This window comes from Anser anser (genome assembly GCF_964211835.1).
Source record: "Anser anser genome assembly, chromosome: 3".
Taxonomy (NCBI): Eukaryota; Metazoa; Chordata; class Aves; order Anseriformes; family Anatidae; genus Anser; species Anser anser.
Window position 1 is genome coordinate 39528062 of NC_139722.1, and position 23124 is coordinate 39551185.

At 43.5% G+C, this 23124-nt stretch overlaps 1 protein-coding gene across 1 annotated transcript; it reads right to left on the reverse strand.

Moving 5' to 3' along the window:
• Window positions 1–5358: 5358 nt before the first annotated feature.
• Window positions 5359–23066, reverse strand: AKIRIN2 (akirin 2). The gene is made up of 5 exons (XM_083829304.1): window positions 22444–23066; window positions 10872–11015; window positions 10173–10322; window positions 6358–6429; window positions 5359–6041 (listed from the first exon to the last, which is right to left on the reverse strand). The coding sequence occupies exons 1-5, from the start codon at window positions 22655–22657 to the stop codon at window positions 6031–6033; spliced, it is 591 nt and encodes a 196-aa protein (XP_083685430.1). The 5' UTR covers window positions 22658–23066; the 3' UTR covers window positions 5359–6030.
• Window positions 23067–23124: the final 58 nt, after the last annotated feature.

Sequence of the window (23124 nt, forward strand, 5' to 3'; positions counted from 1 at the left end):
TGTTGTGCAATGGCTGCGTTCCCACTAAACTAGTCTTAACTAACTTAGCATGCTGAGTCCAAGTCAAGTCAAGGATGACTGAATGCTAAGATACATCCCCAGTGCCTGGAGGAACTTCAATAAAAATGTTGTTTTTTAACACTCTGCCTCCATATTATAATGCACTGCTCTATTGCTGCTCGTGTTCCAAATACTGTGCTGGTGTGCCAGTTGTAATCATCTTTGATGTGCAATACTTAACGCTACCCTGATACAATTCAGGATGCCAAGCCAAAATGAGAACACTGGATGTGTCAGCTGCAGAAGTGATGAAGCAGCATTATTAACTTGCTCATGATCTGATAGGATTTGAATCATCAGTGTAAAATGCCTTCCACATCCTTGAAGTACAGATTTAAGTATGCTAAGGAAGACAATACGCTCCTGTGCTTGGCAGCTGCTGCGTGTTCTTCAAAGCAGAACTAGTCCTAACACCCTGAAAAACTTGATCGTGAAGCAGAGAAAGGGATGGTATTTCTGAAGATACAGAGTTAATTTCTCTGAGAAGAGCAAAAGCAAACTTTGAATGGTTCCCTTTTTATAGTGAGGATAAGTACTAGCTGGCTTAGCTGTCAGGAATTTGTGTCAACAAAGGCCAAATGAGAATATAGCGCTCACATGCATTAGAGGAAGGTAGTGAAATCCCCGTGTAAGGTACACACCATTTTTTTGTTGAGGATTTGTATTGTGCACAAGCAAAAGAAACAGCTCAGTGAGAATAACTGCTGGCTGAGAGCATGGAAGCACTGCTTATTTGAGGGCTCTCCAGTTCATGACACTGCATCAACGAGCACACCAGTAGAGGCAGTACTACCAGTAAGAAAGAAGTCTTTTCTTTGCCCCTCAAGAGCTACCCTGCCCATCTAATGCATCAGGCTTCATCTTCACCCAATTTGGGCAGTGAAGTTGTTTTCCAACCATGGAAGAAGCCTTGAGAACCCAAGGGGAAAGCCGCCTTTCCCTCCAGCACAGCGTGTCTGCTCTATGTTGATAAACTGGCCTCTGGGCCGCAGCTCGTGCACTGCAGCCATGGGGTGGAGGCCTCAGGTCAGCCTTATCACCTAGCACCGGGCTGCACCGCTACAGAAAAGCATTTAGACTTTGTGCTGGGTGGGAATGACTTAGTTTATTGTGAAAGACTGTGTTTACCACCAAAGAAAACCTCCCAGACTTCCTCAGCTGAGTGCCTTCACTTTCCTTTGGTTGGAGGCTTTTAAGCATTGCTCCCAGCACAAACATCCAGCTGTCACGAGAAGCCAGATGCTCCCACTTAGCTGCAGTGGTACTTCAGCCTTCCTACTCAAAACAGCTGATAATGATAGCCCAGAGCTCTGAAGTTTGTACCACATAAGTAAAACAGAGCCCTACAAGGGCAGGATAAGTCCTATTACAAAAAGCTGGAAGTTAACGAGCTATTTACCCAGGAGTTTGTTTTAAATACCCTGAGAGACTACGAGTCATGTATTTTCCAGTCATTCTAACTGCAGAGACAAAAGAAATGCTTCCTGCTGTACATATTCTCTAAATGATGTCAAGCAAATTTAAAGGTTGAGGAAGATGAGCTTATCATGCAACTTGGGAAATGCATCGACAAGAACTCTGAACAGTAAGTTTTAGGATCTCACTGGAGCAGCTGCTGACATTCCTCTCTTCCACCCAAGACATGGGTATAAACAAACTCAACTGTGCTTCATTCCAGAGACCAAGCCGGGGCATCTACATGTGCTCCACAGTCTTTGTATGTCCAAGATTTCCAAGAAGCAGAGAGGAAAGACTAATTTCAGGAGAAGAATGCTGCGTAGGCTTTCTCTGTTCTGAACCTGACCTATTTATTTTGCAAATAGGCTTGAAAAAACAAAGTGAACAGCAAAACAGCCAAATGTCTCACCGATCAGTGAGAGGACAAGCAGCCAAATGTCCCTCACACCTGTCCTCAGCCACCTCCTGCAGTCTCCCATCCCCTAACATGACCCAATCTAAGATCCGACCACGTAATCTCTCAGACCTTTTAAGGACTGGAATATTTGGAAACAGAGAAGCAAGCTTTAACAGTATGTGAAGTTTAACCACAAAGTGAGCTGGCAACATGACATAAAAAGTAAACAGCCAAATTAATAGTTAATGGCCGTTTCTTCCCTGTAATGACAACATGAATTGTGAACCTTAAAGTCACCTAAGCTTGCTATACTATTTATGGTTTCTTGGGATCAAATCCTTCAGTACTTGGCACTTCATAAAACTGAAAGATGCATAAAAGGGAAAAAGATGGCTAAAATTATGTAAGGAGTAATACGTAATTTCATTTCCTTCTGCAAAGACAGTTGGACATTTAAAAAAACTGCACAAAATTTGCAAGTCGTATCCAGTTTTTGCAGACGCTGGTTTCATAGTCTGCATCTCAGCTGCCTACAGAGAGTTTAACTGCTAAATTTTGCACCAACATCAGGAGGAGCAGAGATGCTACAGCTGTGGAACTATCACCTTGAACAAAATCCTGGTGCTTGGGGTCTAGGGCTTCTCTCAATTTATTTTACTATTGTTCGCTGTAAATATTCCATATTCACCCTCGTATATCCTAGCTGAAATGCATACAGGAAGAGTGGAATTGACCGTATATATGTAGTTTAAAAATTTAGTTTCTACAGTTGTCTGCAGAGTAGTAGCATGTTCTGCAGACACTCCAGGAAACCTTCCCTGTGTGCAGTGTTCATGAAAAGCAAGACCAAAGATCGCACTGCGATACCAGATCTGAAACTAACAGCGCAAAGCCTCGCTCACCTCTGAACCAGTAACCGTACTGTGTTCTTCAACACCCTCATCTGTCAACAAAACCATGGCCCAAAGTTAAAACCTGAAAGTCAGTTTGAAGAATTTAGTGTTTTTCTCTGTTATTCTATATGAAGTATTTTGTTCTTGATACCTTTACTGGTTTCCAACAGCAAGAACTCGAGAGTTTTTAAGAGAAACTAAAAGATCCATGGAGCCGACTACAACAGCAAATACAATCTGGTGTTAAAGGCAAACATTTATCTTCATGTTTCATCTCATTACTTCCATGCAAAAGTCACAAGCGCTGGTTCACAACAAGAGCATGAACTCTTAATATTTTTCCAGCTTAAATGTTTTTCTTCCCCACTGCAGAATCACGCAGATAAATCCTTCCCAATTCCCAACTGAGGACTGGAAAGAATCCTTCACAAAACACAGCCTCTAACAACCAGAATCTGGTAATGGTCTTGCTGTGCAAGAGTGCTTGAGCAGATCTCAAGCATCAGCACACAAGATTGCTCGAATCTCCTTCCTTTTCAACCTTGAAAAATGCTGAAGAACCTCATGGTTGTGTGCTTTCCTATCTAGACGAAAATCTACACACAAAGTACGTGCTGCTTTTTCAGTTTACAGTAACCATCATCTGCTTGAAAAGAATTTAAGCGTCACCATCTTAAAAACAGGTTAACCAAGATCTTTGGTTTCAGTCTGTAAAGTTGCAGTCAATTGTCCTCAATTTGCTTTGCTTTTGGACTGCAGTTACACACAAATTGCAAAATCATCAACAAAAGCTCTGGAAACCACAAAATGCAGCGCCAAGAATACACTAATTGTTGAGTCTTACCCATTTCTGCTTTACCCTAAGCCCTCCAAAACACTTTTTTTTTTTCTCCAACAGTAATCAAGCAGCCAACCATTTTCCCACTGAAGAGTAAGCTACCTGCTAAAACAAGCCTTTCATGTGACAGCCATCGCATCAGATATTAATCACTGAGATTAGAGAAGGAGCCAGTCTGAAGTCAAACAACAAGCAGCAGGTAAAAAAAAAAAAGAAAATTTTCAAAGAATGCAACCTCATTTTCAAAACAGGCACAAATTAGGCATACCACAGCTGTGAGGCATAAGCACCCATGGTGGCATTAATCAGCCAGAGGACTGTTTACTATGCATTAATTTGGAGCAGCACAGGAATGACTGGGTGCTAACATGACATCACTTCTTATTTATAATAACTCTTAATATCCTGAAGGATAAGATAAGCTGAGACAGAGAGACAATCACAATGGCTGGTATTTTAATTCTACTCCTACCTCCAATTATCAGTTAGGCACATACTCTTTCCTATCAAGCCAGAACAAAGATCTCCTGGAACATGGGAGATACAGGAGGCGCATCAGGAGGCTGGAATCTGGGTAGTGGTCCACCCAGAAGCAAGAGTTTTCCTGCCCTCAACAAGATAACACCAGGAGAAAGCCCTAAAACAACCAAGAAGGAGGGGGGCTGAGAACCCCGAGGCAGACAGAAGTTAGTAGAACCTCGATAGTTTTGTCTTCAGTACTGGAAGACCCACAAGAGCAGTCTGACAGAAAGCTCTGACATTCTGAAATACAGTTAAGAAGAATCCAAATATTAAGGTCAGGCAGGCTTCAGGAAAGCATGCAGAAAATCCTCAGAGAGCATGGCTACGTGCGTAATTCTGGACTCGCACCACTACCGAGGGAATGGAAGTTCACTAAGAGCTAGGACTCGCATGGCTCCTCTGAAATCATAACCAACAGCACAAGCCAGTTAACGCACAGATCTACCAGGCTCCATTACATTTCAGCTGGAACTTCCCCACTAATTTGACGTGATACAAAGATCCACTACACACAGATGTCCACTTAAGCAGAAGTTGACATTAGGTAAGTTAATTTAAAGAACAGTTTAATCGAAGGATTAGTTTAAAACTGCCTTTAAGTCCCCAAAGCAGATAATCCGAGTCATGTGATGAGCAATACTCCTACCCGTGGCACACAGCTCTGGAATTACCATGTAGTAACGTTTCAGTCATTCGTGCTGTGACTCAGAATTACACAGACAACAGCAGCCACCACTTACACAGCAGTTTGGAAACAGCTGAGCGTATCTAACAACAAACTCCTAGGCCCAGAACGCAGAGGTTGCACGCCTTCAGCTCTTCCAGCACCTAGGTAGCTGCAGCTTGTGGTGCAAGCACCAAGCACCTGCTCTAGCTTAGGAACAGACTTCCTTTGATGTGTCACTTAAATCTGAAGGAAGACACGCACAGCTGTTTCCAGTCAGCTGCAGCAAGTTAAATCAGTATTTTGTCAGTTGTGTCACAAACATGCTTCCCTAACTGAAACAATACATCCAATCTAAGAAGCATTTCTTAGCCTCTGAAGAATTATGTGAGGTTTCCATCCACTTCCTTTCCTAAAATTCTGACCCACCCACTACTGCTAGTAAATACAGTTTTCATTTAAACACTCAGATTTAAGTTTATTCATACACAGCAAAAGTTCCACCTGCATATTAAAAACAAACAGATTAGAAGTAAATGTTTTATTCTTCCAACTAAATTCCAGTACTACAAGGGCAGTAAAACAATGATACACTGAAAAATTGCAGCAATAAACATTTGTTAAAGACTGATAGAATAAATAAAAACTACAAAAATGAGAAATCATATAAACCCATTCTTAACCCCCAAAAAAGTCATGGAATACAGAAATGCCCTCCTTCACTATTTCACAGGCAGTACTGTGGGCTATTTGCTTAAAATTGTCCTGGGATTACATTCTAATTTAACTGTGATTACAGCTCTGTTGTAGTGCACAGTTATGAAAACCACACTAACTTCAGCCAGAAGTGTCATTCTACATTTTTATTTACACAACCAGTGAAGGGCAACTTCTAGAACACCAGCTTTAATCCTTTACTTTTTCAAACTTATTAACATAAGAAGCCAAATCGTAATGATACAGCAAATGAGGCCACTGGTATTATTACAGGTAGCAAAGGTCCACATCCAGGTGGTACTGACATCAGGGAGCACTCCAAAACCAGTTGCTGCATAAGAGTGGTTGCCACTGACAAAAGCTTGAAATAACCTGTGTTCACAGGGGGAAAAAATATGGCATTGCTGCAAGTCATTACTGGGACAGCTTGCAACAATAAAACGGGGTGTATAGGGCAGCCCACATATGCAGAAAATGTGATTCATGAAACGTCTGAAAAAAGAAAAAAAACAAGAGTTAATGATGAAGGTAACAAAAGGCAGGGCTATCACAAACCTGGTATAGCAATATCAAAACCTTTTTCAACATCAAAAACCAGCACCTAATGGGTGACAGCTCTGCATGTTTTAAAACCAAAGCTGCATTTTACCGCATATCTTCCTTTCAACCTCGGCTCTCCATACTACCAACATGAAGAATTTTTGCCTTGGGTCCTAGTCGAAGCTTAACAATGAACAAAGGCCATTTAAACTATTGAACGTTTGGTAATCCAATGCTGCTACAGGAACCGCAAGAAATAGATACTCACAACTGGCAGGCTGTTCTCCATATCGTCGCATGATTTGATCATGCGTGAACTTCACAAATGCGTCGTATTGTTCTGCAAGCATGAAACATTAGAAGTGTGAGTCTATTAAGTTTAACTCAGGCTGAAAAATATTCAAGGCTACTTTTTATACCATATAAATCATATCAATTAAACACACATCCACTAACAGCAGTTTTAAGTGACTGCACAGTTCATAGCTGCCATTTCTTTTCCATCCCCCATGAACGATGCAGCATGTCCCCTTAATTAAAAGAATTTCCCTTAGAAAAACAGTAATATTATCAAAGATAACTATATTGCACATACACAAAGACCTTGATACACCCAGTATATGCTAAGTGTCAGAATCTGTTATTTTGAAGTAACTGAGTATGCTCATTTCACAGATGCTAAGAAGGGCAGAGCAGTTCAGCAAACACAGCATTATGGTCAGTGCTAGGGCTGGAAATGTAACTTCTCTCTGCTCTTGCCACTACCAGATGTAGAACCAAATTAGTTTAATGGTATGGAAACAAAGGTACAGGAAAGGGACTTGCTACAAAGTTAGAAACTCTTTTTGGTGACTAGCCGAAAATGAAAAGCAAAAGGCAAACTAAAAAGATGAGATGCTAAGTGACTAGCACTTCACTAATCCCAGCCACAGAAGTAGCCACACAGCTGACTGTGGACTGCATGAAAACAGCCACTGCGTGATCTGAAATGAAATTTAGGTATCAAACATTCGTTTAGCTTTGGACTAAGCACTGTTATTTCCCAGACAGATTATTTCTATACACACATACATACACTCACAATATTTTATTCAGCTTTAATACTGCACTCATCAGCAGGATATCACCTTTCAGAATTAGGAAATTGAACAAGGAGAGTAATATCTACCAGATGCCGCTCCTCTCCATTCCCCTTCCTCCCTTGTGGAAAAATACATGTGCAGCAATGTGGGGTGTTCTGAGAAAAGGGCAAGGTCAAAGAAGGCAATCTTCAACCAAAAATGCAGTTACATTGGTAGTGGTTCCTAGTCCCACAGGTTTGCCCCATTAAAGTCCCCATCCTCTTGCAGGGATGAGCTTCACCTTTGAAGTAAACAGCGTATCAGTAATCAGCAAGTATTGCAGCAGCCGCAGCAGCCCCAAGTACGGACCTGACTCAGTGATCTAAGGACATTCATCCTTGCCTGAACGGGCCCAGTGTCATGGCAGCCAGTTCCCCTCTGCCCACAAGCAGAACCTCTGTTTCAGTGCAGTTCTGATTGATGGCTTTTCAGCAGCCATGTGAGGATCTTAGCCAAACAACAAAATAACACAAAGAGCAGATTGAAGGATTTGTTGCCCAGAAACCATTTCCAAAAACAACAGCAACCAGAACTTTTCCTAAAAGTTATGTATTCAAGGCCAGAAACCATCCTGCAACCTTTCTTCCTTAATGGTTTAAGTCAACATAGACAGCCACTTTTGTAGTGTCATCTTTGTTAACAGTATGGCTTTGGCAATTTAAAGAATCCACGGTTACTAAAAATCCCCTTTCTTGTGGCACTCAGCTTGAGGAAGTTAAGCAATCCAAAGGCAAGAGTGATCTAAACTGAACTGTTTGAAAACTGAAGTGAACAACTGTAAAGATACTTGCCCAGCTGGAATCCCGCACCATGCATTCTAACAGTTTAAGTCAAAAGATGGCCATATACCCTACACACAAATGATATTGCTATACTCTAACTACTCTATAACTTGAACCACAGTAATAGAGAGCTATTTTTCACAAGCAAATTCTAGAACAGCTTTCAAGCTAAAGTTTCACGGAGCCCCTTGCACTCCCTCCTCTGGTTTTCAGATCTGCAAAGGATTTTGCAATCCCAACTTTATGCTAACACAGAGGTTTTGAGTAACAGACAGAAAGGAAATCAGGGCATTACAGTGATCTGAGTTTTCCATTCATCAAACGCTAACTCTGTATGAAAGGCAACTCTGCTCACAAAGAACATGGCAGAGAGGGGAAAAAAGGCAGTATCTGGCTAACTACTTACAAGAAAACTGTGATTCAGACAGGAAACAAGGAAAATACCTGAGATCCAAGCATTCAGTTAAGTCACTTGAAAGAAGCTATTCAATTAAGATCTCTTACAGAATTTCCAGTTACATTTCCACTGATTTCACTAGTCTGTAAGAAGGAGTATCACCTTACTGCACAAAGTTTAGAAAAGCATATAATCACTGTCAGCAGAAAAATGCTACTGGCCGCCTAAGGAAGGAATTAGTCTGAATTCTTTTGGCAGTCTCTCTTTCTAAATTCCTACATAAAACTGAAAATTTACTAACAGCTTGATATATGGGATGCAGTAACTTGAGCTCTTTCAGCAATGACCCTAAGAACAAATACACCTCATCTCATCTCACTGTAAACTGCCCCATGCCCCCAGCAGAAGCCACCCTTCCTTCCTAAAGGACTTTCAGACTGACACAAAGAGCACATGCAAGAACTTGCCAGAAGGGTTCCTGCTGTAAAGAACTACAGAAAATGTCAGAAAACATCTGGGGCAAATCTACAAACATATCTGCTCTTCAGCTGGTTACGATGATCACTGTTAACCTAAATATGCTTTAAGAGAACACAAGAAGTGACCCAATTCCTAACACACAAATTAGAAGAAGAAAACTCTACAGAATGCTAGTTCATCAGTCTGAAGCAGGTTAAAAAGAAAACTGTAGAAATGGAACGTTAGGCCCAAATAAAATTAAGTATTTAAGGCTAATTATGTATTAAAGAAATGTAGATTTAAGAGGGACTTAGAACTATGCCAGTTTTTATAGAGCAGTGGCGGACCAGCAAGCACAGAACATGAACATGGGCTCAGGTGCAGAGACAACACTGTCATGGACAACCCACAACCCTGACACAAGCCTGGTGACCTCCTGTGTGGGCATACCCGCAGAAGGTTTTACTCCCATACCTGGACAGACTTACAAACTTTAATCCTGGCGTGTGTTCAGGTGGGATGCAGAATGGTGGTGGGTGGGTATTTAAAAGCAGGTTTGCTGCCAAAGAGTGCACTCAGAAGATATTCACTAAGTATTAAATTAGACACCAAATCACATTGTGAAGGCACCTACCTCTGAACGCACCAGAATTTAGGTGCTCAGACATTACCAAAATGCTTAGAAGTAGAGGACAATGACAACTAAAGAAAGGTCCTTTTTTCAGTGCCGACATTAACATGATCCTTAACAAAATATAAGTTGGCATCAGGCACCAAAAGTATCAGTTGAGTGGTAGGAAATACAAGAATTCAACACACAGGATCAGAAATGCATCTCAACTACTGATGCTCAAGCAGCAACCAAACTACTCCACTGGCAGCAGCATAATATAAGTAACTGGGAAGAGAAAGGGAAATCTTAGGTACTGTCTTCTTGCCAAATTCCAGAAAAAGGAAGTCAGTTCCCAAGCAGGAAAAAAAAAGTCCTTCACAAAGAGCTCTTAAGCCAGTAAAATAGAAAGTCTTTCTGGCAAAAAAAACACGAAGAGGAAATGATCAATTCGAACACGACAGCAAGAGAAAATTCTATCTGAAATAAAACCTCTGTTTCCATTGATTGGTAATACCCAGGAGTCACAGTTTCTATCCAAGGCAGCACAGAAGAGAAAATCCTATCAAAGAGACTACACATTTTTTTCTGTCCCATATACAATCTCATTCCTTAATCAGATTAGGTCAGAAAAAAACACAGCATATCACAAAAATGACAAAAGAATTACAATTCTGAACTCATCCTAGCACATTATTTTGAACTATTAAATACCTGCAAGTTTTGTGGTCAAAATTTCTTCATACTCTTCACGGATTTTCTCTTCACGCTCTTTCAGCAAACGTTCACAGATCATTCCAACTTGTCTGAGAGTAAACAGAGGCTGTTCTTTTTTCAATGGTGATGATGCTGCAGATGAAGTACCTAAGAAAATATTTGGGTGCACCAATTTACCACTCGTAAGTAGTTCTGAACCAGTAACATGATCAGTTTTCTTCACATCTTTTACGTTAAAGAAACTTTACAAAACATTTGGAGAAAAGTTTGTGTCATTTGAACACTTTTAATTAAAGTAAAATTTGACTGAACACTCAAAAGGAAGACATCTGTGATTGATGATACGCATCAGTATCAAAACACCCAGTGTTGTTCCACAATGTTACACAAATGGCCATTGCCACTTACATTCAAGCTTCCATTCAGTATTAAAATTGTAGCATATTTTTGCAAAGACAGCTGCTCCACTAAAGCCTATTATAAGATCAGCTGCAGGGTAAGCAGGATGGTCTCTTGAAAACCTTAAAAGCTTTGCATCCCACTGACTGCTAAAATGAGAAGGTACAATCTTCCAGATCAATGCTGGTATTGCCCAAAAAAGAATAAGTGATGAGAAGGTACCACAAGACAACTAGGGAAAATTATTGACTCGGAATCCGAAAACATAGTGAAAATTACACAGAATTTTCTGGGTACCTGGCAAAGCTGGTCCAGTAAGGAGAAATGCATGTGGCTGTGCATCAGTAGAACAACAAGGATCTGTCTGCTGGAAGCTATTTTCTAAGTGTCTCCTCTTCTGCATGCGTTTGTACTCCTGTTTTATGTTGTACAGAATTTGTTCTAGAAGAAAAACAACAGAAGAATTAAAAGGCTAAAATAATTACATTTCAGAATTTCACTTAAGTTTATTTCCACTCAAACGCCAAATACTGTGGATGACAAGAGCTAGACTCTTAAAAACATGTCCTGCAAAAACAACATTTTACCTAAGACGCAAGCCAAATAATGAAACTTAACCAAAAGGAAGGTAACTCCAGACTGTTTCACAAGGAAAACACTAGCGAAGTATGTTGTTAGTTAAGGTCAAACATCTGTGCCAGAGTACTGCTAACAAATTAACAGCAGAACTTCAAAATTTAGGAACCATCAACTGTACGACACACGTGGTAAAAAATAAGCTGTAGAACTTCCACTGGCATTCATCACCTTCCCTCCAAATGTTTCATCTGCAATCACCTTTCTCCTCCACACACCATGGTTATCATTCACAGAGCTAAGGGGAACAGAAGACTCCAGAATACCACATCTCCAAGAAATACCACTCCTCCCTGTACAGTTACTGGCACACAATCAGCAAAGCAGAGAGGGAAACAATTTAGACAAAGTATTTCTAAAGCAACTACAGCTTAAAACCTCCAAGAACTAGAAACTGACAGGCAAAATACGAATGTATTCCCCAACATTTTTTCATAGCCCCAGATCTATTCAAATAAACCCTGTGGATGGATCAATAGCCTATTTTAAATTAAGTATGGCAATTGGTCGATGGTCAGCATTTGATCGCATCGTGAATACAGCAGGTGCTTTCAATAACATCATTTCTGTTGAAATGAGAAATGACAAGGAAAAAACAATCCTTGCAATAAAACTATCAGGCCTGTGTGCTTTCTCTCTTAAATTCCACGTGACAAAAAGCTCTCAGGAACATCAGTGTCCTGAACGGATATCCCCTGGCTATGTCAAATATTTAAAAAATGCATTCCCCTCCCTCACCTTCCAGGAGACCTTCACAGAAAGAGACCTCCAAAGATTTCTTCCTTATGACAATTCTTAAACACTCAAATACATTTTGAAAAACCATTTCCCTAAGCAATCGGCTTCCATTGAGACTGAGCTTCTAAGCTTCTGGCAGACAGCTTTCCAAAGCTCACATACACACAAATCAGCATCGTCGTGTCAGAGCTAAAAAGGACTCCACTCGGTTCCTTCCTGCTTCTGTTCATTTTACCAATACTGTTGAAATTTCTCTACCAAATTTCAGTGTTTGAGAACAGAAAGTTCTTGAGGTTCCATATTTGCACATTTCCTTGTAAGCCACCAGCTGAAGCAGGTTAACTTCAGCAGACAGCTTTTTCAGTTCGTGGCTGAAGCCTATGCTAGCGCAAGCAGAAACAAACATTTGCCAATGCCTAGTTCAGAGGTTTAACGATTGTGGTGGGTCTCCAATTCCATAAATCAATCCAGGAGCTTCCAGTTTATTAGAGAGGAAACCATTTCCAGTCAACAGAAATATCAGCGCCTTCTCAGCAAAGGAGCTTGTTTGGATTTTGTTCGTTGGTGAAGAGCTCTGCAATTTCTACCTTGTCAGTCCCATGCCTACAGTGCTTGAACAATTTTCAGTCTCCTACAAGGGGAACAGTAACTTTGCTGAAAGAAACTGCAGCTGCAGAAGACATAATAAAGAAATACAATCAGCAAATGAAGGAAGTGAGGAAGCGGGGGGAAGAAATGCACTCAAGGCTGGCTGGAGAATTTATACTTCTTGTAGGACATATTTATATATACGTCTCCACTGTGGTACAGAAATACATAGATCAGGTTAAACCAAGACAAAGGTAGGCTTCCAAAACGAAGCAGAATCCCATGTAGGATTTGTCTCATGCATACACACTGCATCAGACATTCGGAGGCAGCGCTGCAATGTTTTACTCAACAGCATTATGGCCACAAAACAGTGTTTTTCCTCATAATCCTGTGCTGCTCTAGCTAAAGAGATACTGCTCAATTGTGAGCAAGAAGCGAGTCAGCTCCTAAGATAACATCTGTCCTAAAGCATGTCCACACTACCAGGACACACGCTGTATTTACATCAACAGACAAACACAACACGCCACGTGCAGCCCTCACTATGACTACGTGGTCTCGGGCAGGCTTTCCAAATTCTGTATGTAAGCCAAATTTGGGGTGTAACAACTTAGATAGAAATCTTCTAACTCTTCTTAGTATTATAGTTATGCAGAAATATTTTCAAACCAGATTAACCTCCAAATTTGTTAAGAAAAAAAAAAGCTGAAAAAAAAGCTGGTCACTGGATAAAACCACAGGAGTTAAAGCAACAATCATCAGCTAGGTTCCTTCCAGCCCTAACAACCTCTGCAAATCAAACAGAAAACAATTCAGAGAAAACATAAAAATGACAGGCAGAAAAGAAGGATCAAAAGCAAGATATACAAGCAGGGAAAAAAAAAATCACGCACTGACTTTAAGAAAACAGCTTCAACTGGGACAGGAAATGAAGGGCTGTGCACCAAGGATACACAATTCTATTCAAAATTATATTGAATTGTGGGCACAGAAATCTCAATAATATTAGACTAATTTCACCTACTTCTAATTTGACAATACTTTTTCTTAAAAAAAAAAACTCGCTTTCTTCTAATCTTGCACTGACAATCAAAAGCCTTAAGAAAAGCTTCTGACAGGCACACTGGGACAGCCCTCCCCCCTTTAATAAAAAGCTGCTTTGATGGCTTGCACAGCTGTAACTTGAGGGAAAGGGCTAAAACTAAACAAATACAGGAGGGAGCAGGGAACTATGTCGAAATGACAATGCACTGCCTGCACTGCAAACAGCTACCAGGAAAAAAAGGCTGGAAGTTGAAGTCCTGGCTGCACACGTGAGCATGCCGTTAAGCTCTTTGGGTTACCAGCACTCCTATATTTGGTCTAATGGGGGGATTTAAAGTCCTGCTGGTCAGCGTGTAGAGCAGGACTACAGAGCGCTGCGAGCACAGGCAAGTGACTGAGAATGACTCAGGCTTCCCCATTTGTGACATGGAGACCAAGATGCAAAAAGTGCTCCTTTAACACACCATCAAGCCATTCAATCTGGACTAGTAATACTTCAAATTACGCAGGCGCATTTTTGCAGCAGGCAGGACCACATCAGTATATTCTTTACTAACATACAGCGGCATAAAATCCATTACTTCAAGCTAAATGACTTCACTGCAAAGTGTAAATTTGCAAACATTTACAGCCAATTTCAAATGAAAATTAAATAACAAATCCAAGTCACTAAAACTGGATTAAAACTGGCCTAGATTTGATCTGTATTACACTTGTTTATAAAAACATTTCAAGTAACTATTAAAGGATGCAAATAATGGGTTAATACGTTATTTTTAGAAAAGCGTAAAAGAGCTAGAGTATGTCCAAATTCACAGAGGTCACACAGACAACACACATTTATTCACGTTCTTAATTTGCATTTATGTTTATAAGTGAACGAAGCATTCTGGATTTGCCAGAGTGCATTCACACAAGCACTACCCAAAGTAAGCGTAAACCATGATTATGACCTTAAAATTTATTTATTTTAACTGAACCTAGCAGAGTAAGAGTAGTTGTTGAATGCATCAAGCCACTTTCAGCATTTACCGTTTTGCTTAAAAAATCCAGTCAAATATGTCCAATGAATAAACATTTTCTTTAAAAACAGTTTTTACAGTGCATCAGTACATGAAAGCAGCCATGAAATCCTAAGGCAGTGAGAACCAAGCAACTTCTGAACAGTATCTACAAAGCAGACGTCGAAGTGTCAAGCCCTTTAAAACTCTGGCCTAGTTAAACGAAGTTTAAAAATTAGCAGATCTCATTCTCCAACCTACTTTGGATTCCAGAAAACCTTCCTGCCTTTTCACATTGTTTCTTCACTTACTTCACTTCCAGTTAGCTGTACCTACTCTCTCTGCACTGACAACTAAATTAAAGCATTCATTTAACTGGTGTCAAAGACAGGACAGGTTTGCTCCTTAGGTATGAAGGCCCAAACTGTCTTTTTCAACAATGACGTGCATTTTAATTAACAAATTTCTTTATACGTAGAAATCTAGAATCTGAAAGTGTACTGATTAGAGAAAACCTAAATTTAAGCAAGCTTCTCTAAGACTGTAAAACTGAAGTGATAACTTGAATCATATGTACTGGAATTCATTAGGTGTTCTAAATAACACTTGCATCCATCTTATTGGTGGTGAAGTTCAAGCCAGCTATTGTGTTTCATGCAGCAATGTTACGTATGAGACGACAGAAGGCACATATTTAATACAATCAGACCTACATCACGGCGGCCTACCTTTGGTTTCATTTTAACTTCACCATATCCCCCGTGCTCAGTGTTTCCTACGGGCTAGGGGTAGCTCAGAAAGCACAAAGACAGCTACAGGAAACCCCGGGCAGAGGGGCTGAAAGTGAAAACCAGGCCTGCTGAATGTAGGGCAGCAGAAAGCCAAGCTCCTAACACACTGAAATGAAGCGGCACTCCTAAGTGATGTTCCCAATTCGAGATGACTGTGGATGCCAGTGGTTACGCAAGACCGAACCGTGCGTCCCCTTCTTCTAACCCTCATGTAGAAGGCCAGGTTCAATGCCAGGACAAAGAAGGGTAAGACTGCTGTGGTCGCCATGACTGCGCAAGGCACGGGGGATTTGGCTACATACACCTGAACTTAATGAAATGCACAGATACTCCTTCTCATCTGGAGTGCTGTCTACTAGGATCATCATGTGAAGTATCTTTGTTCGTGAAATCTTGCATTCGGGTGACGGATGGCACTCGCCCAAGCCTTCTTTCCAAATCTGAGCTATGATTCAGGGAAACAGAATTACACATTTATGTTGCTTTCGCACGCAACGAAGAGAGGTGAAAACCTGAAGGGGCAATTCAGAATTCACATCTGACAACTGAAATATGATCTGTCACACTGATGCATTACCAAGCCAAATATTTACTTCCTGGGAGTGATGTCTACTTCTCACTTCCTTTAATTCATGACAAAAAGACGAGAAATTATTTTTTTTCCAAAGTTCTGTCATCTAATTACTTCATCCTGACCTGTAATTACCCAGAAATTATGTACAAGGGAAGCAGCAGTTCAATTTGAAAAGGTAACAAGGCAAACAATTATTTTCTTCATTTTAATAACCTCTTATCAACTACAAAAGTGATGATTGTTTCCCCTGAAGGATTTTTCTTTTTTGGCTTGATTTTCAAACCGGCAGTCTCGCATCTCAGTTCCCAGCTTCTCTCGTTTAGCTGAAGGAAACGTTGGCAGAACAAGGAGGTAGGTGACTCAATAGGCTGAAATCAGAGCAGCATTTTTCCTGCCCTGAAATGGAACCTGAAGCTCGGGTTTCAGTCTGCAGTGTCACCGTTCAACGTGTGCATTCGGACCTGAACCCTGCCTGAGATTTCTTCTAAGCGAATCCGTCGAGCGCTATCCCCACGTCAGCAGCTCGCATCTTAAGGGCGTTCAGCTCCCTCTGAAGCAAAACCACTGTCCTACTTCAGATCCATCTCCCTTACTCAGCATTTAGTTGCTGCTACCACATTCCTAATTTTTATCTCCCCACCACATTACTGACACACAGAATCGATTTGAAGCAGCTTGTTGCCCCTAAGGACAGCCCTGCCGCAGAGCAGTGGGTTAACAGCATTCCTCGCTTTTTTATCTCCTCATACAGAGCATCCACAGACACAGCACAGAAATTAAAACGGTCCAGATACTCCTCTTTCCGCTTTGGTCACAGACATCCATCACTCCAGCTGTGTTTCTGAATTAGGCATGGTGTGTTAGGCTTCAGTAATCAAATGTATACTTTCAGAAATCACGTTCATCTCAGAGAAGCACACTCCAAGACAGAAAACCCTGTAACGGGTACGAGCTGACACTTCACAGCCAGCGTCTCCGGCTCCAGAAGCAGCTCGTGGCGGGTCCTGCGGCACACGACCGGCTGCCTCGTGAGATCCAATTACTCGGCTGCTCAGCCTGATGAAGGTTCTGGTTCTGCCACGGCGAGCCGGCTGCTCGCGCAGCCGTTAGCTCATCCTGCCAACGTGCTATTTCAGGAAATCCCAGCTCTCCTGATCAAGGGGTTGAGCAATGAAAAATAAATCAAGCAATGCAAAATGTATTAGATACAGCAATTAGATCTTTCTCTTCGCACACAAAAAAATGTCACGTTGCATTTATCAGACTTGCCACTGAAATGAAAAAACTGCCTCTACATTTTACGACATCTAAGTCCAAGGGTACTTAACATTTATAGACACCACAGGCATCTATACAGAAATTTCTCAAATAAATTAAATGATCAAGACCAGATGCAGCCGTTATGATCCTTCCCCCTGCCCCCCCTTTTTTTTTTTAGGGGATGGAAATGTTTTGTTTTTCAAATCCTGATGGTTTCTGCAAAACTGGAGCACAACGAGAAGCCTGGCATCTTGCCACGGTAATTTAGCAATAAATACACATGCCGATAAATGTTAACAAAACAGAAATTAGGCAGAAAGAGATGCTGCAGAACCTACACTCCTCACTGCGAAGCTGCTACGTTTGTTCATCTAAAATGCAAACCTGGACGTGGCCACTGCCCAACCCGAAGTTTCAGAGAGAAGTCCCTCTAAGTTTGCTCAAGAGTACGACCGAAAGGTCATGGGAGGACACTATGGGGCAGGCCAACTGCTCTTCCTACTCAAAAAGTTCAAAGTCATTTTCTTGCCTAACTTTGAAAATTGGTGCTAATTAGTCCACTTTTTCAGATTATTCTGTGAAAGACAAAGGCCTTGTATTTAAGACGTTTAACTATTTTCTGTTTGTAAATATTCGGTCACCTCCCAGAAGGCAGGCTCTTCCAAACCCCTCTCTTTGCCATCTCCAACCAGAGACGTTTGCCAAGAGGCTGCCATTAAAGCAGCAAGCACCAATTATGCCCGCCCATTCCTAAGCAGCGCATAACTTCGGGAGTTTCCATACGCTCTCAGATTTTTGACATTATCTCCGCTTGGCTTTCGGCCAGTGACCTGAGGTGAAGACTATTCTCAATAACCCCACCCATACAGTTTTTGGTTTGCAACACCAGTGAGTAACTGGGGAAACGTTCAAGCAGATGAACATTTCAGATGGAGAGAAGCGTTGCGCACACAGATGCAAGAGCTTGCTTGGGGATTTTTAAGAGATTTCACAAACTGTTTTTAAATACAACATTCTTCTGGATTCTACAAGGTTCTGGCTGCAACTTAACCTCTGATTTTGAAATAGTAGTAGGCAAGAAAGCTGCTGGGCTGGGTTTGTCTTCTTAGCTACTGTGTATCACGGACGAGGAGATTTCAACTTCTGCCAGCATTATCCCCCCTCACCCTTGGCCGGATGGTTTTATTTGGACTGCATTTCCCACTGCAGCTTCTGTCTCAGAAATACCCAGACAGGCAGGCTTCCTAACACCAACCTGTGCTCTTTAATTCAAGAAAGGACTTGAATGTCATTTATTAATATATTATATGAACTATATTTTATAGTAAATATTTTATTTATATGTTTATAAAATTTTCTTGCCCAGAACGCAATCTTTCTTCGGGGTAAAACTGCAAATAGCAGTTCTAAACCAGATCCTCCAGCAGAGAATACAAAAAATACCACCACTTCTGCCCTTCAGCTGCTGAAATTTAACAGCTTGAAACCAAAACTGTGTACTCCCTCAGGACTTCCCCGGGAACAGAACACATACAGTGCATCACCCAGACGTCCCGACCCAGTCCCCTCCTTACCAAGTCCGCCCACTCGGCCATACTCCTGTGATACCGCAGCGCACACCCAAGAGACCTGCAGAGGAAGATCTTCAACGCCCTCAGTAACATCAGGAGCTGCCTTCCTGTCTCGCCCAGCGTGTCACCAGAGTCTCACCTATAGCCAGAATCTGCACCGAAGTAAAACTCATCTGTAGGATCCGACCAGGAGAAAACTGCTCAGAAGAGACACTGCTGCAAGATCAGGCCCCCCTCACGTCAGGCAGCTATGGATGGGTGCTGCTCACAACAAGCTTACTTTTCAGAAGATAATTCTAGATGCAAACAATGCTATCCAAAAATTACCAAACGTACTCACAGAGTATGCTTAAGTAAGCATAAGGTCAATTCCACAGAAAACATAGATCGTGAAGCCACAATTACAGCTTGGCTGCCAAATTCATTGAGAAACTGGAAGTGACCTAACAGCTGTTCAAATAACCACAAAATATTAAAGTACTCTTGTGAGAGATAAATTTCATCATGAATAAGCCTTCCCTGTCTCAAGCAGACTTATCGTTTATTTGTCTGCGAGCAATCCACAAAGACAGCTGTTTTCTCATCTGACTGCCCACACTGTGTTCGTGGTTCTCAGCCCCCCCCCCCCCCCCCAATCAATTCGTATTCTGCTTCCAGATAATTCGTTCCTGAAATGATTAACCATGTGCTAAGCAGTTCTGGTGCTGGTAAGTTAAACAGTACCACGGCACGGTATTAGGTTGAAAAAAACACTTTAACATGAAGTTCAAATGAAGTACTGGCATGTGGCTTTATATCCACACCTCTGGTTTCATACCAACATAATTTTCCTTAAATAAAATTCAGACAGATACCTTTTAAGTGTTGGTAATCTCAGCATTACAGCTACACCCTGAGAAAACCGTAAGTGAAGTCAACTGAATTCTGGCTATTGTTACTGAATTTCTCAATATAAAACCGAACAAAACAGTGACTCAGTTGGGAACACTTTGAAAATCAGACTGGAATTCTTTTCAGACAGAAGGCAAGATTTATCTGACCCAAATGGAGACATTTGCATCAGAAATGGTCACATAAATTCATTTTACAGTCAACGGGAAGCAATACATATTTCTAAAGTAGGCTTTGCCTCAACCCCAGGCAGAGCTCTAGAACAAACCATCTATTTCTTCCAACTGACTATCAAGAATACCACAAATTATTAGGTCAGATGTACGTTTACAAAATTAGATTGGATGAATCCCACAAAATCTCTGTGGCCCCTTTAAAATGATAAGCTCTATTTTGTGCGCTGATGGCTGAAATAAAATATACCCAACATCATTATCCTCCTAAATTCAACCAAAAGGAAAAAGCAAGCAAGCTCCTTTATGGTTACATTTGCACTAGCACTGCATAAAGGTTTTTTTTTTCCTTGTAACAGAAACCAGAGGGAGCTTTTACACAAAAGCCACGTAAATGCGCCCAACTTGCAAACACATCCAGCTTTGCTCAGGATCATTCGGTCCTGGAAGAGACATTTTGATTCAGTGCCCTTCACTTTTCACTACTTTATATGATGCCTTCTATAAAACATCCTCGTCAGTGCAGAACCACCTTTTCGCATGGATTACAACCTCCACCTCTAATTTTTTCAAGAGAGGCCTGTATCTGCTCAAGTTCAGTAGCAATTTATTTTTTAAGGGCTTCAATCATTACGATAGGAATGGAGGCATTACCTCAAATACTGCTGCAGCTAAAATCTCTGTTGAAAATTGTATTGATTTGTCTCCTTTCAGCAATACACATGTACTGGCCAGACAATATTTATATTAAATATTCATAATCTAAGCTTTCCAAATCCCAAAGAAACAAGCCAAAATAAATCATCGCTATGAAGCAACGCTTATCTTCTAGAAAGAATCAAATGATTTCTGATGTGAAAGATCTATCTCAAAGCACGTATAATGCCTCACTGTACCAGGGAGTGCAATCCATCACAGCTCTCATCCCAGACCGCTGACTCATTCAAGATCTTTTCCTAGAGGTTCAAAAAATATCAACGCGCTGATGCCAAGTGTAAGTACTTTGTATGCCCTCTATACACTTCCCTCCGAGCAATTTTTTTTTTGTAAACCCATGAAGGAAAAGAAGTGTTCTACTGTACAGCTTCCAGAACTAAGAATACAGAAACGAGGGATGTGGAGGAGATGACAATCTGAAAACGCATTCAAACTTACTGCCTGGTCAACACTGGCAGTTATCCGGGGCAAACTTCTGCACAGAAGGGCGTAATGAATGCAACAGCAGAAGGAATTCTATTGTAACAATTACAGAGGGCTTTTTCCTGCACACAAAGGACACAGACCTATACCTCATCACTGCAACCACTCATGGCTGCAAGCATAAACGTTCTTAAGTGCATTACTGGAAGCCACCCACTAGACTAACCATAGGAAGGGCCAATCAGTCCTGCGTGCCCAGCCAAGATTCATTCCTTTCTTCTCTTCGTACTCATTGGTAAAACGAACTCGGTTGATTTTTAATTGACACAATTACACAAGCCGACCTGAAGCTTTCAAGGCCACCAGTTGAATCATCCCTCGCACGTTAAGCACGGGGAAGGGTTTCGTTCTCGCCCAGCGTCTCCGAGAGACGAGGAGACTGCTTGATCCCATTTTATCTGCCCTAAAGGCAACTCTCAGACCGGCACACAATCGCTCCCATCGCTCCCTTTTCGTAGGAAACTCGAAGGATGCCACAGGATGGGCCATCCGGGACAGCAACGCGCCTTACGGGGCTGGAAGCGGAATCCCCCCTTTGTTTTATCTGCTTTTGCCTTTTCCCACTGGCGTTCTGCGGGTGATTGATGACAGGCCGCCCTCCCTCCCTCCCTCCCTCTTCGCTCCCTCCCTCCCACCCCCCCCGCCGTCTGGGCACGGCGAGGAGGTGCCGCGCCTCGCCTCGGGCCCCCGGGAACGACCACAACGGTCCCGAGGGGGGGGTCCCAACCCCAGCGGGATCCCCCAAGGAACGGGCACGCCCCCCCCCCCCCCCACCCGCCCGCCGGCAGCCCCGGCCCCGCCGCCCCCCGGCATTTCCGCAGTCCTCGCCCCTGCGGCTCTCCCGGCCACAGCCAGGCACCCGTGGAAGAGGAGGAGGAAAAAAAAAAAAAAAAAAAAAAAGAAGAGCCGTAATTACCAAAGATAAATAAATAAATAACGCACAACCCTCCCTCCCTGCCGAGCCCCCCCCCCCAGCCTCGGCACCGGCTCAAGCCTCCCCCCAGCCCCACGCCCCCCCCACCCCTCCACTCTTCGGCTCCCTTTCCCCAGCCCCCCCACCCCAAAACGCCCCCCCCCCCCACCCCGACCCCTCTCCCCAGCCGCCCGCGCCGCCCCCCTCCTTCCTCGCCGTCCCTCCTCCCCCTCTGCTGCTGCAAACGGCCATTTCTATTGTGTCTCTCCCCGCCGCCGCCGTGCCAAGCCGAGCAGGGATCGCCCCCCCCCCCCCCCAGCCCAACCCAACCCAACCCCCGGCTGCGACACAAAATGGCCGGAGGGGGGGCGCCGCGCCCACCCCAGCCTCCCCTTCCCAAAAATAAATAAATAAATAAAACCAACCCCAAACCCCGCGGGGGGGGGGGGGGTGGGGGGGGTCTCCCGAGCACGGCGAGCCCCTCACCTGTGGTGAGCCGGGACGACACCTCTCCGAAGGGCGAGGGCTCCATGCGCAGGTATTTCTGCGGGGAGGCGGCGGCGAAGGACGAGGAGGAGGAGGAGGAGGCGGCGGCCGAGGCCGGCGCTGACAATGGCGCACATCGCCTCCGCTTCGGCGACGCCGGGCTGAGCAGCGGGTCGAAATCCAGAGTCCTTTTCAACGTGGCGCCGCAAGCCATGGCGCCGGGCGGCCGCCGAGGGGGCTCGCAGCGACGGGCAGGGGGCGCGGAGGCGGCCGGCCCTGCCCTGAGAAGCCTTCCCCGCGCTGCGCGGCGGGCGGGAGGCAGGGACAAGGGGGGGCGGCCGCGTCAGGGCCCTCCGCCGCCTCCCTCTCGGCCTCTCCCCGGGCCCCCCCGCGGCTCGGGCTCGGGCTCGGCCGGGCGCCCTCCCCTCGCTCTCTCTGCGGCCGCCCTGCCCCGGCGGCGCCCGATACCGGCCGCGAAGGGTGGCGGGGGGCCGGGCGGGTGTCGGGGTGCGGGGCCGGGCCCGCTCAGCCGGCCCTCGGCCGCCGATGACGAGCGATGGCGGCGGGGCCCGGGCGGCGGCGGCGGCGGCGCTCCCCTCCCTGCCTCCCGCACCAGCAAGATGGCGTCAATAACAACGCCGCGGATTCAAAAAGCAGCCCGCCGCACCGCGCCTGCGCTCC

What these genes read in the sequence shown, in the direction of transcription:
- AKIRIN2 (XM_083829304.1), bottom strand. Translation starts at nt 22,657, where the DNA reads ATGGCTTGCGGCGCCACGTTGAAAAGGACTCTGGATTTCGACCCGCTG. An exon ending in TACTGGACCAGCTTTGCCAG is followed by an intron (nt 10,323 to 10,871) that starts GTACCCAGAAAA and finishes ATATTTTCTTAG; the next exon opens with GTACTTCATCTGCAGCATCA. An exon ending in TTTGACCACAAAACTTGCAG is followed by an intron (nt 6,430 to 10,172) that starts GTATTTAATAGT and finishes TCATGCTTGCAG; the next exon opens with AACAATACGACGCATTTGTG.